Raw genomic sequence first — 13,936 nt, forward strand, 5'->3', positions numbered from 1 at the left:
CTCTGGAGCACAAGTTCGCAAATAATTCACATCTGCTGTGTTGTCCACACGCACAGTGTGATCCGGAGTCTGGCTCTATTTGATGGTTTCCCGAAAACCCCAGCTCCCGGATTCATTGCGTGAGTGAGACTCTGCTTTTGTTTTTGTAAAGCGTTTCCAGCCTTCTTAGTTAAGGAGAAAAGCTGAAAAACGTGACCCCAAGGCACCTCCACTAAAGACTCACACCAGAAGAAGAGTTGAAATGAATCAATAAGGTCTTTTTAAAAAATCTCTTTTTAGGCTTTGATTCATGATATTAATTGGCTGGGGCGGGCAATATGGCAACTAAGAAGCTGATTGTTGTTTATTTTTGCTCTTTGCTCCCTTTTCGCCAGCTCTTCAGGAACAATTCATGCTAGTGCTGTATTAATCCATAATTATCGGTGAATTTCCTTAGTGAATAATTCTTGGTCTGCAGATTCTCCATAATTAGTTTGTTGCAAATTTTTGCAATTCGCTTTGTGTTGCCTAGTGACACAAGTCAACTGGTGTTTCTGTTATCTGGTTGCAGAATTTACATTCAGTGTGCAGCAAACGTGACAAGCGTGAGCAAAGTTCAGTCGCTCAGAAAACACAAAGGGTCACCAACTTGGCTGAATCTAAAATCCAGTTTTGAATTTGAATAGTTGCAAACGCATTTTTCCATTGTTCACTCTCACGCTCATTTCTCCGAGAGGAAATCTGGAAGTGACCAGCTAATGCACGTTTTTAAACAGAACTATCTTTGCCCATGCTGGGTGCTAAGTAGACTCTAACACAGTGCTGATTTACAGACTGTAGTTAACACGTTTGCGAATGCTCCTCACTTTCCCAGTGTAGACAGTTTTTGGGTGTGCTGAGCCGGTGGCCTGGTCTGCACTCACAATGCTAGGTTGTCATCGCTGCTTTGATTAGGAGTGTGAAAAAGCTACTTTCCTGACAGACATAGGTACACCAAGCTAAGCCCCAGTGCAGACACAACCTAACCTAAGCCCTGGCCTACCCTATATCGGTATAGCTATGTCGCTCAGGGTGTGAAAAATCCATCCCGAGTGGTGTCAAATACTGACCTTATCCCCTGTGCAGAGCATGCTACATCAACCCAGCTACCGCCTCTGGCGGGTGGGGGAGAACCCCTCTTTTGGGCCTAGGTAATGTCTACACTGGTGCCGCTATGCTGCTGGAGCATTTTCAGTGTAGACACGCCTAGGTACACGACATTCCGTGGTCCTAGCATTCGCCGGATAATTCAGCCAAATGCAGACTAGTTACCTGTAGGAAACTCCCAGGGGCACGTACAGAAGTAGATGAAGGAGACGGGCACGTAGCGCTATAATCGAAGTGTTCTGGGTGATGGGCAAACTGCTGGTGACCTGTGGGTAGAACGTCTGCTCCCGCGAATACAACCTACATCTGAGTGGGGTGCTGGACAGGTCCCTCTCTCAGCAGTTCTTGGGATCAGGTGGTTTCTGCCATGCGGCCTCTGCCTCCTGTTAGCTTTGGGGTCACCATGGAGCACAACTGATCCTCCTCTTCTCCTGTGTATTTCCGGCAGGTGCAAGAGACGTGCAACTACGACCTCCTCACCCCCTTGGCTCTGCTCTTCTACTCTGCAGTTCTGTGTGTAAGTCCTCACATGCCTAACCAAGTGCAGCTTCCACCTCCAGGCCAGGCTGGGGATCGGAGCATGGCCCTCGCTGAACGCAGTGTAACCTCCTTGCCTCAGGCCTGAGAGCTGCCTGCTGTGTACAGCGAGACTCCCTGAAGTCCTGCCATTGGTTGCTGCCTCCGACAAGTGGCCAATCCCAGGGCTTCGGCGGAGTATACAGAATTGGTACTTGGATAAATCCGCTCTGGCGTCTTCCCCTGGCTTCTGGCAGCCAGAGGCTTAGGGTTGCCCTGAGCATGGGGATACATCCCCGACCGGCTTGGCCAATGGCCATTGATGGGCCTGTTCTCCAGGAACTTACCTAATTCTTTTTTTAACCTGCAATTGACAGGTACTGCTTTTGCTGTTATCTATAGCTTGGATCTGTTAGCGCCGCTCCAGCTCATCTCATGAAGTGGGTCTAACCCACAAGAGCTCATGACTCTACATATCTGTGTTAGCCTCTAAGGTGCCCCAGGACCAATCACTGTTGTTTTTTAACCCCGTGATACTTTTGAGACACCCTCCCCAGAAGGGCTGCGCTCGGCACTGCTCTTCCCATCTCGAGAGAGATCTAGCAGAGGCGGAAAGGGATCCCGAACATGCTCCAGTCATAGGCCAGCGAGACGGAAAAGTTTGGGTCCAATTATGTTTTGAGAGGGGTTGCAATAGGCGTGTGTACAAAATAGCGTGTGTCTAGATGGTGGCTTTCTCATGATACAAAACCCAAGGGAACTTCTAATGGAACCAAAAGGCAACAAACACATTTAAACCTGATGCAGGGAGATGAACGGGCTCATCTTTAATTGGCAGCCCTGGCCAGGGAAGGCATAAGGGGGTGGCTGTAGGGTGCTTACCCAGCGCTCTACGTCCCCCACCGCTCCCCGGCACTGCCCCCCGCTGCTGTGGGAGTGGTGGGGGAAGCCTCCGGCAGAGTGTGTTATGCCACTGCTGTTCCCCCAGCCTCTGCCCTCCGGCGTGGGTAGCCTGGGTGTTCCCAGGAGCTAAGCAGGATTCATACCAGGGTGGGGCGTCTAATGGGCCCGGAACATCCCTGCTTGCTTTGAATGTGTTTTCTTTAGTGAGAGGAACACTCCTGCTGTAGCGCGTAAGCCACTACGGGATGCAGCTGAGGGAGAAACCGCCCTGCGGGCAGGTTATGATGGAGTTGTCCAGAGAAGGGCTTGTTGAACCTTCCCCAGAAGCACTCAGTGCTGGCTACAGTCAGGGGCTGGCTTGTCTGGCCTCTGCTTGGATCTAGTCTCAGAGGGGCTTTTCCTTTTCGCCCCAGCCCTGCTTTCCCATGATGCTAATGGCCACAGAACCTTCCTCTTCCAAGTGGGCTATCGAACAGCTGTTTGTGAGCCTGCTTTGGGGCCTAGGAAGATCTGACTCTGCCTGAAAGTTGTCGGGGGACAAGGCCGAAGAGGAGGGACAGGCCTCCATACTTCTCTCCTTAGAATCACAGAGCTGGAAGAGACCTCAGGAGTCATCAAGTCCAGCCCCCTGCCCAAAGTGGGACCAATCCCAACTCAATCAACCCGGCCAGGGCCCTGTCAAGCCGAGACTTAAAAACCTTGGCCCGCCTTGGACTGTAATCTTCACACTACTTCTCTTTCCCCTATAGACTCCTCACTTCCCACCAGACTCAGACCTGCTGCAGAAGGCCATTAGCATCTACCACAGCTTCCTCACCTGGCCGGTGCCCTACTGCAACATCTACCGGGAGCTGCTGACCTTCATCAGCAATGAACTCAAGGCCCCAGGTAGGGATTCAAACAGTCCCTCGTTTTACAGACCTCTCTGACTCTTCAGCTTTGTGGTGCTGGGTGCCTCCAGTGAAGCCTCAGAGGGTCTGAGTCTAGGATTTGGACGGCTCTTCATGTCACGCCGGAAAGCCCAGAGGTCTCTCTGAAACTCCCCGTGTTGCTCTCACACACGCGTTGTGTTTACACAAATCACACAAAGCCCAGGGCCAGCAGCTGTACAGCAACCTCCAGCTCCACTTGTTGCCGTGATTTCCGATAGGACTGTAAATGGGATTTGTCATGTGGGAGGAGCTGGCTGAGACTGCTGAACACATTCTATGGGTGCCCTGACGTGGGTTGGAAGCCAGCTCTCCTTCAGAGGGGGAAAGGTGAACGGAGGGTCAGGTTTCCAAGGACACGCGTGTAGCTTTCATATTGTCATGTAGGGGAACCATGTGGCATAGCACTGCACGTGTCTCCATGCACGTTACATTCAGATGGACATGCTGATCTTGGTGGATTAAGGAAGCGGATGAGGGGGGATATGATAGAGGTCTATAAAATCATGAGTGGTGTGGAGAGGGCCGATAAAGAAAAGTTATTTATTAGTTCCCTAAATAGAAGAACTAGAGGACACCAAATGAAATGAATGGGTAGCAGGCTTAAAACTAATAAAAGAAATGTGATAGAAATGTAGCCGTGTTAGTCTGGTGTAGCTGAAACAAAATACAGGACAATGTAGCACTTTAAAGACTAACAAGATGGTTTATTAGGTGATGAGCTTTCCTGGGCCAGACCCACTTCCTCAGATCAAATAGTGGAAGAAAATAGTCACAACCATATATACCAAAGGATACAATTAAAAAAAATGAACACATATGAAAAGGACAAATCACATTTCAGAACATCCCTCTTCTGTTCTGAAATGTGATTTGTCCTTTTCATATGTGTTCATTTTTTTAAATTGTATCCTTTGGTATATATGGCTGTGACTATTTTCTTCCACTATTTGATCTGAGGAAGTGGGTCTGGCCCACAAAAGCTCATCATCTAATAAACCATCTTGTTAGTCTTTAAAGTGCTACACAGTCCTGTATTTTGTAATAAAAGAAAGTTCTTCTTCACACAGCATGTAGTCAACCTGTGGAACTCCTTGCCAGAGGAGGCTGTGAAGGCTAGGACTATAACAGAGTTTAAAGAGAAACTAGATAATTTCATGGAGGTTAGGTCCATAAAAGGCTATTAGCCGGGGGATAAAATGGTGTCCTTGGCCTCTGTTTGTCAGAGGCTGGAGAGGGATGGCAGGAGACAAATCGCTTGATCACTGTCTTCGGTCCACCCTCTCTGGGGCACCTGGTGCTGGCCACTGTCGGCAGACAGGATACTGGGCTCGATGGACCTTTGGTCTGACCCAGTATGGCCGTTCTTATGTTCTTATGAACGTTTCTACTGCAGCCTCTTTGTTCTGGGGGTATCTTTTGCATGGCAAACCAGTGGTGGTTGCTCTCTGCTGCCATTCCAGCTAGCTCTGACCTTTGCTTGGAGAAGGAAGGTGACTCAGGGGTGTAATTTGGTTATGACAACGAGGCCATTCATTCCCATCATGGCAGCGTTCACCTTGGAGTGTGCTACTTTGTAAAAAATTTTCATACAGTACCCTGGAACTCCTGGGCACTTCTTTGTGGCTGAGGGACTGTCTCCGTGTACCTGGTCTTTGAGCCCAGCTACTGCCGAGACCTGTAGCATGTCCTCATATCTGTCGTTATGCAGCAGGGTCTTCTTAATTAGGATGTGATGGTGGATGGTGGCGGTGAGGTGGTAAAATTTGCAGATGATACTGAACTGCTCAAGACAGTTAAGAGCAAAGCAGCTGAGCTTAAAAGGATCTCGCCAAACTAAGTGACTGGACAACAAAATGGCAAATGAATTTTAATGCTGATAAATGCAAAGTAACGCACATTGGAAAACATAATCCCAACTCTACATACACAATGATGGGGACTAATTTAGCTACAACTACTCGAGAGAGATCTTGGAGTCATTGTGGATAGTCCTCTGAAAACATCCACTCAGCGTGCAGCGGCAGTCAAAAAAGCAAACAGGATGTTGTGTTGGGAATCATTACGGAAGGGATAGTGAATAAGACAGAAAATATCTTATTGCCTTTGTATAAAACCATGGTACACCCACATCTTGAATACTGCATACAGATGTGGTCACCTCATCTCAAAAAAAAATATATATTGACATTGGAAAGGGTTCAGAAAAGGTCAACGAACATGATTAGGGGTTTGGAAAAGCTGACACATGAAGAGAGAGAAAAAAAGAATGGGATTTTTCAGCTTAGAAAAGAGGAGACTAAGGGGGATATGATGAAGATCTATAAAATCATGAGTGGTGTGGAGAAAGTGAATAAGGAAAGTTATTTACTTGTTTCCATAACACAAGAACTAGGGTCACCACATGAAATGAATAGGCAGCAGGTTTAAAACAAACAAAAGGAAGTATTTCTTCAAACCATGCACAATAAACCTGCGGAACTCCATGCCAGAGGATGTTGTGAAGACCAGGGCTTTAACTAGGTTCAAAACAGAGCTCGATAGATTCATGGTGGTTAGGTCCATTAATGGCTATTAGCCAGGATGGGCAGGGATGGTGTCCCTAGCTGGGACTGGGTGACTGGGGAGGGATCACGTGATGATTCCCTGTTTTGTTCATTCCCTTTGGGGTGCTTGGCATTGGCCACTGTTGGCCGACAGGACACTGGGCTGGACGGACCTTTGGTCTGACCCGTCTGGCTGCTCGGATGTTGATTCCAATGAAGCAGCTAGTCCAATTAAAAGAAGAGGTCATTTCAGAAGATTCTTGTGCATTAGGGTGGATGCAGAGAATCATTTTAATTTGTCAGTGTGGATAATTGGAGACTGGAGAATTTCACGCTCGTTTCACGTCTGATTAATCCCCATGTCGCCCCTCAGTGCTGTGGGATTGCTGACGCAGAATTCCGGGAGCACCAAGCAGGGTTGGGGGACGTGCTGTTGAAAACCTGTGTGAGGAACTGCGGCGGTGATGCAGCTGTGCCGCTGTCGGATCGCCAGTGTCACGGCAGGCTGCTGAGAGCGCTCCTCTCACTGGGTTGAAACCGCACACGCCCGAGCGGCGGAAGGGGTGTCGGCCGGAGAAACTCTCCACCGACTGTGCACATGACCCCTTATGTCACTCCGGGGGTGAGGGCATATCACATGGGGTGTGACCACAGCCTTTGTCTGCACGTCCACGTGTTCCTGGCACAGCTATGTATAAATCCCCCCCCTCCGCCCCCCCGAGCTCCGCTGGCAAATCTCCCAGCAGCGATGGGGACAGAAGAGTGTGTCCGTTGGGTTAGCTCATGTTGTTTGGGGACGTGGTGTGGCGAGTGCCGGCAGAAGAGCTCCTGTCTGCCTCTGCTGCAACCACTGGGCAATGCTGCCATCGCAGGTGTCCTGGCCTGGGCTCTGTAGGTGGGCGTCCGTCGTTGCTAACGCCCTGTGCCCTCGCGCAGACGGGCCTAGAGGAGGCCGGGCAGTACAGAGCTGGGAGGGCGGGGGTGGGGAGACGTGCCGTGGGCTCCTTAACCGTGATCTGAGCTGGGGATCCAGTTTCTGCTGGAATTAGCGGCAGGCTAATTATCAGCCAATTACCAGCATCAGCAAAGACTCTCCAGCCAGTGCGGGGAGTCAGCAGGGTGTTAAGTGAAGGGCAAGAGAGACCTGGAGGGGTGAGGGGAAGGTGCGTTCCAGGGGAGCAAAAGGATAGAGAAACCCGAGGGGAACGCATCCCAACTCAAAGCTGCCTGCGCACCCGCGTGGGTTTGGGGATGACACTCGGAGCAGTGCACAGAGAGAGGCCCAGCCAGCGGAGGGAGGGGGGGCGCGCTCAACCCTCCCCAGCAGCTGCACGATGCAGCAGTCCGGTGGCTGGGGTTGGCCTGGTCTGCTCTATGGACTTAGGTCAAAGCAAACAGCTTAGGCCCATCGACCATTGGCTGCCAGCTCCAGTGGTCCCGCCCCTCTCGGCTTCAGCTGCGCAGGGAGTGCTGGCTGCCCCCCCCATCCTGGGGTGTCTTGCCCTCCCCTTTGGCTGGGCTTGGCCTCTGGAACGGCGAGGCCTCCTAGCACTGGGCTGCCACTCCGCAGTGCCAGAACCGGGGCTGGTTCAGAAGTGGGCCCCTTTCATCCAGCCCCCCAGCGCTGCGTGAGCCTCTGAGAGGGGGAGGCCTGTTGGGCCGGGTCTGGCGGAGGCCCCTCCGGGCAGCGACTGTGTGTGAAAAGGCTCCTTCCTGCTCTGTCCCTCAGCCAGTTCCGCACGTGTGAAAAAGCCGTGGCTTGTGCACGCCTGACGCCAGCGTTTCCCGGCTTCTCTCACGCCCACGTGCCCCACGTGCTGCCCTCGTGACTCGCTTCTCTCTCCCCACAGGGATTTCGTACCAGCGGCTGGTGAGGGCGGAGCAGGGACTGTCCGGGAAGAGCAACCAGAGCGCCACCATGTGAGTGCCGTGGCCAGGGGGTTGGATGGGGCTGCTCCGTGCGGTCTGGCAGCAGGTCTCCCTGGAGCCGTCACTGCGCCTTCCCAAATGCTCGTAATCCCTGGGCAGGTGCTGAGCCGAGCAGGCGGCCGTTAGCCGGAGCCATGGCTGGAGGGGGGGTCGGGGTGGGGGCAGCACTAAAGGATGAGGCATTTGGATGACGTGGGAATTTCAGCGTCCCCTGGTGGGTCTGGGCTCCCTGCGGTTCTCGGGGGGCCAGTGTTCGCTGTTGCCCCAAAGGAGGACATGCGTGGGCTTGATGAGAACAGGGTAGGAAAATAGGGGCTGCTCTGTGGCACTCGCCCGGAACGGCTTCGCCCCGTCCGGGGCCGCAAGTTTGGCAGGATGCCTACGAGAGCCGTGAAAGCGCCGTCTCTTGACAAATGACCAAGGCAGCACGCAGTCGTCAGTGTGTGACCGAGACGGGGAATGCAGTGGGGGCTCGTCTGGGCCTCCAATCCCTCCCTCCTGGCGCTGTCACCTCCCCTGTAAATACGAACATCTGAGCACAGCCCTTTTCTCTCCCTACCTGGGTATTAGCCACAGCCACTGGCCCAGCCACGGCGGGGCCGCTCGTGTGTCTACTGGCTGCGTTTTGGAGTCCCGGCATGTCGGCACGCAAGCTGCGCTGCTTGAAATACGCCAGTGTGGTTAAGGCGGTACAACACCATGCCTCCAGGAAGGCTGCAGTGGAAGAAGAATAAATTTGTTTTATATCAGGCTAGCTAACATTGTCTGGGAAAGGGACGAAATTATACTGGTATTAGGTGTATTAATGCCGGTGTAACCACAGGCACGCTAGGAGCCGTGCCAGTAAAACTGTATTGGTAAAAAATAAAATCACCCCCTCCCCCCTAACAACAAAGGTAACTGGTAGAGACCAGAGCAACATCTGTGTATTGACCAGGCCTGGGCATTATACACAGCCTGTGCCCATTGCCAGAGCCTGTGGGTCTGCTGAGCCCCTGGTCCCGCAAAGCAGGGTTCAGCTGCCAGTACTGGTAGCCAATCCCAATGTCCAAGATGTTCTCCCAAGGCCAGTTTTGCTTCCCTTCTCTTACTCCATTGTCCCTTCAGTCCTCCCCCCGTGGCCTGTGATCCGTCCCCAGGAGACGGCAGGCACTCTGGGGCAGGGAGCCTGCGTCTGTCGCCTGGAAGGGCCACAGTGCTTTGTGTAGTCACAATGTTCCAGCTTCGGGCCATGGGCTACACAAACTTCCTGCGTTGTGGCCACCTGCTGCCTGGCGCCGTGGGCAGCTTGTGCGGATGGGCAGCCTGGGGCCAGCGCGCTGGGGCCCGTCTGCCAAGCGCTAGCCAAGCAAAGCTGGTCTGGCGATCCCGTGGCTGTCGGAACACGTGTGCGCGGAGGGGAGAGCGTGGCAGGCCCGTGTGTGCACGGTGAACGGGGCACGGTGCCAGGTTTCTCCCAGACTCCTTGTTCCTGTTACGTGGAAGGATTTTGCCATCTGGTGGGTGCCTGAGGGATAGTTTGGAATGGATCGAACACCATGGTGCTAGCAGGGCGCCTCTTACTTCTTATGGCTGGGCCCATGGCAGGTGCTGTCTGTGTAGCCCTGGAGCTGCAGCAAGTTGATTTTCTCTAGGCTCACTAACCCCCTCCCGTGTTGCCCGTAGCACGGTCCTGCTGCTCAACCCCTCGGAGGTGCAGAGCGAATACCTTTCCGTCGCCAAGAAGCTGAGCACCAGGGAGCACCCGCAGCACAACACCTTCCTCGTGCTCATCGGACACATCTACCAGGCCGCCTTTGGGACCCAGTGCGACATGGACAGCTTAAAGCACATCCTGAAGGTAGCGTGAGTGCCGCATCCCGCAGGGCGGGCCTTAAACAGCAGCACAGCAATCCTGTCCCCGCCACCCAGGGCGATTTTTCTGTGGGCTGTTAAGCAGTGGTCTCCGCCTCCCCAGAGATGGCTGCATTTCCACGTGGGGCAAGTGACCCTTGTGTGCAGGGGTGGGTTTGGTTGCACAGACCTTCTAGGAATGTCCGTTGTCTGGTGAGTTGCACGAGGGACGTGAGATCTTGCCGCAGCACAATTCAGAAGGTGGAGCTATTGCTCATTCCCACGAGTTTACAACGCCACTGTGGGAAATCATGATGAGCAGGGCTGGTGGTGTCAGTCAAATCCTTTTTTATGGCAATCCCAGGGTTTCAGCAATGATTTCTCATGGGGAAATTGTCACTTTAGTTTTTGTTTAATGACATTTGGAATAAAACATTTAAAAATACTTTGGGGGACTTTTTTTGTGAAAGTGTGGGCGGAAAGTCCCATTTTTTCTCACTACTTTGCTCCTTCACCTTGCCTTGCCTGGCCTTCTCATTCTTTTAACCTGTTGGGGGAAAAGATGGCAAAAGGCAAATAGGAGGGGAAGGGAGTGAAGAGTCCTAAAATTCTAAGTAAACAAAAATTCCCATTTTCTTCAAAAAGGGGTTTGAATTCCCCTCCCCCTTAATTGTTCGAATGCACTTAAGACATTTCCCCCAAAAAGCTTCTCTAGGGGCCAGAAGGCGGATTCTCCTGTCTCTGGCTAGGAGTCTGTCTAGACGCGGTGGGTTCTGCTTGCTGGTGAGAGACCCGCATGTTGCCAAGCTGGCTCTGAATCTCTCTGCTCTCTCTAGTCCAAGACGGTGGAGGAGCTCTCGGAGATCCATTCTCGCAGCACAGAAGCTCAGGAGCTGGCAGCTGTTACCAGCGACCCTGTGGCAGCCAGGGAGCAGCTGCAGTCCATGCTGCGGGACATCGGGGCAGCGGCAGGCTTCCCGAAGATCACAGGTAGGGGAGCCGGGGGGCTGTTCTGTGTGATGTGCCGGGTGTCTCTACGGCGCTCTGCATGTTCGTTAGCTGCTCTGTCCTGAGAGATTAGGAGTGAACGCCGCAAAGTATGAAATCCTCGGTCAGACTGTTTCAAAGGTAGAACAAAAATACCCTGATGTGGCTCGCTCCGTCACGCCGATCTGGGTTTGTTTTCGTGCTTGTTTCTTTTTCTGCTGCAGAATCTCAACGTTTATTTTTAAAAATGTCTCCAGCCCTTAATGGTTAGGGAGGAAACATTCAGACTCCAGACCGATTGTAACGGTGACATCTGCCCGGGACTGCAGGCTGCCTGGGAGCTCTGAACTGCCCCATTCATCTCAGAGCGTCAGCGCTGATGCCTGGCACAGAACGCTTTAAACATCCGCTTGTGAACTTTCTCACAGCTGCTGAAAGCATGCACGAGAGAATGGCTGACTATAGGGTGACGGTCTGTGTGATCAGCTGTGAGCAGTGACCCTGCATGGTGTCATGACTGAGCGTAGCATGGGTTGTGGGTGGAGTTGGGGAGTAGGGATGTAAAAGTGTAACCGTATAAGCATAAGCTTATCAGTTACCATAACAGTTACAGGCCAGCTCCCAGCCCTACTCCTGGGGAGCCAGCTGCCACCCTACGCTGCTGCCTCTGTATCAGAGGCAGCAGCAGGTTCCCCAGGAGCAGGCCAGAAGGTGGGAACCAGCATGTGCTGGGAACCGGCTAGAAAGCTGGCTTTCGGCACACACCGGCTCCTAGGAAGCCGGCTGCTGCCTCAAATTGCAGGCTCTGCAGTATAAGCTTTATTTACAGCAGAGTCAGCAGCATGTAGCCACTAAGAATTTTAGCGGTTACATGGTTGCCTAATTACCCGCTTTTTAGCATCCCTGTTGGAGAGCTACATCTGTATTCCAACCTGATCTCTGGACCCAGCAAGCCAGAGAGGTGGACTGGAGCACAAAACGGCATCCCAGCCCCACTGAGGGGCACAGAGTCCAAGGAGCCCTGCTGAGCTTGGCAGAGGCGGTTTGGTTTAATACTGGCACCGTCTGTGGCGGGAAGATTCTCGCGCTGTCGTGCTAAATGGGTGGAGCTCAGTTTGTGGGAGGAGCTAATGAGAATTCACTGCTCCCTCCTCTCTTCACATTTCTCCCCGGCTGTTAGAATGATTCGGGGGGGGGGGGGTGCTGGGTGTTCGCCGCTCACCGGTGCTCATTTAAACTGGCCATGGATACATTTTGGCTGGAAATGAAAGACAGTTTCTCACCATCAGAGGAGGGAGGTTCCGTGGAAGGGCGGTGAATGATCTAAGTGGTTTGGGGGTGGAGCTTGTTGAATTTATGAATGGGATTCTGTGGTGGGGCTCTGTGGTAGCCGGGGAAGTGGACTCAGTGGTGCCAGAGGCACCTTTCCACCCAATGTTCCTAACTTGCCACTTGCTCTTCTCCCCTCCCAGGGATGGCCCAGTCGCATAAACTGCACACGGTGCCCATCCCCGTTGCTCGATGCTACACCTACACCTGGGACCAGGATAACTTCGGTAAGGCTAAAACTCACCCAGGTGGGCCGAGGAAGAACTCCCCTGGCCCACGTGGTGCAGGCCTGCCACGGGAGCTGCATTGTGGGAAGTGCAGGCCCCATGGCAGAGGCCCGATTCCAGAGGCTCTCGAGGCCCGATCTTGCAAACGCGCACGTGCTGAATTGGAAATGCATCGAAGCCCACGGTGCCACTTGCAGGACTAAGATAAACAAGTCCGTGGAGGGTTGCAGGACTGAAGCCTGGCTCTGTGCAGGGCTGGAATCTTCCTGTGTTCTAGAATGTCGAGAATGTCCAGAGAAATCATGGCCTTTGATATTGACAGTGCACGTTGCTGGAACCTACCCAGTACTGGGATGGCACATTCTCTGGAGCAGGATTTGCCTTCGGTTCTGTCTGCCCAGTTCCCAGCACAAAGAAGACCTGGTCTGTGCCTGCAGCAAGTCAGAACTACCACAGTGCAGACAATAATAATGCAGCCATAACAGGGCCAGGCAGCCTGGGGCCAGCTAGGGAGAGGTCAGATGATTGCCATAAAGGACTGAAAGGATCAGTTGCAGGCAGGGTGTTGGCTTCTGGCGGGCCCTGGAGCTGGGGAATGTCCTTGGGTCCCTGATGCTTTGATCTTGGAAATAAACTCTGTTATTGGTGCGTTTTGCATGCAAAGTACTAAGCTCACATCTCAAGGCAGGGCTCTGAAAGAGACGTGAGGCGTGGCATTGGCCCTTTCCGGGCTGGGCAGACAGGCCAGGCCAAATTGTACCTCCCCCCCCCCCGCGTGCCTAGTGGCGCTCCCGTTGCAGAAGGCTGCCTTGGTTCTGGAGGGGCAAGTTGTGCTGAAAACAGGCGTGGAGCTGCAGCAGCAGAAGCAGTGGGGGGGTAGCCCCCTGCAGTCCGTGCCTGTGGCCGTGGATGGGTGCGTACTCAGGTGGCTGGCCCCTGGCACTTCAGCGGGGTGCTCTGTTTTGAGCGCGCTGTCTCGATGGACGCTAGTGCGGCCCATCTCCTCGCGCTGGGAATTTCACCCCAAGCTCCAGTGCGTGTGCCTCTTGAGCAACGAAACACTAGGGGGTTCCATAGTCCTCCGGGCAAGGCCAGGTGATTGTGTGTTTTTTGTGCCTGGTCATTTCCACCCTCCCGCCCTGTGGCAATCGTGCATGGTTACTCCCAGGCCCTGCTGGGGGCAAATCGCCGGGTGTCTGTGCAGATTCGACACTCGGTGCTCCATCGAGTCTGTCGCTTTGGAAAACTGCTGGCCCCCGCAGCCTCCCCGGGGCGTGTCTGTTTCGTTCTTTTCAGCAAGTGTATTTTTGTCAGGGAGCTAGCTTCCATCAGCTGGCGTTCCTCCCTGGCTGGCGGGCTTGAGTCAAGCACTTTTTAATGGTGACCGTAAGTAGCAGAACTAGCTGACAACCCGATTGGACAGGAAGCGAAGCCAATGTCAGTTTATCTGGGCTTTTGAAAACCCAAACGACACACGAACTTCCGTTCGAAAAGGAAACCGGTTTCTGTTTCAGACTTTTTTTTGCAGAACAAATTTCATTGGTATGGAACAGTTTTCAGGAAAGTGAGTTTAGATTTTGACAAAACTTATTATTTTTCATTCACAACTATT

General features: G+C 52.9%; 1 protein-coding gene across 3 annotated transcripts in view; it reads left to right on the forward strand.

Moving 5' to 3' along the window:
- The window catches only part of PIK3R5 (phosphoinositide-3-kinase regulatory subunit 5), a 110,798-nt gene that overhangs the window by 80,503 nt on the left and 16,359 nt on the right, over positions 1-13,936 (forward strand). For all 3 annotated transcript variants that reach the window (XM_075903478.2, XM_075903477.2, XM_075903479.2), the window contains exons 4-9: positions 1,574-1,642; positions 3,294-3,432; positions 7,870-7,939; positions 9,614-9,788; positions 10,618-10,771; positions 12,241-12,324. In XM_075903478.2, the coding sequence (XP_075759593.2) occupies positions 1,574-1,642; positions 3,294-3,432; positions 7,870-7,939; positions 9,614-9,788; positions 10,618-10,771; positions 12,241-12,324 (691 nt within the window). The remainder of the gene's footprint in view (positions 1-1,573; positions 1,643-3,293; positions 3,433-7,869; positions 7,940-9,613; positions 9,789-10,617; positions 10,772-12,240; positions 12,325-13,936) is intronic.

This window comes from Pelodiscus sinensis, chromosome 20, assembly GCF_052426305.1.
Source record: "Pelodiscus sinensis isolate ZL-2025 chromosome 20, ASM5242630v1, whole genome shotgun sequence".
Taxonomy (NCBI): domain Eukaryota; kingdom Metazoa; phylum Chordata; order Testudines; family Trionychidae; genus Pelodiscus; species Pelodiscus sinensis.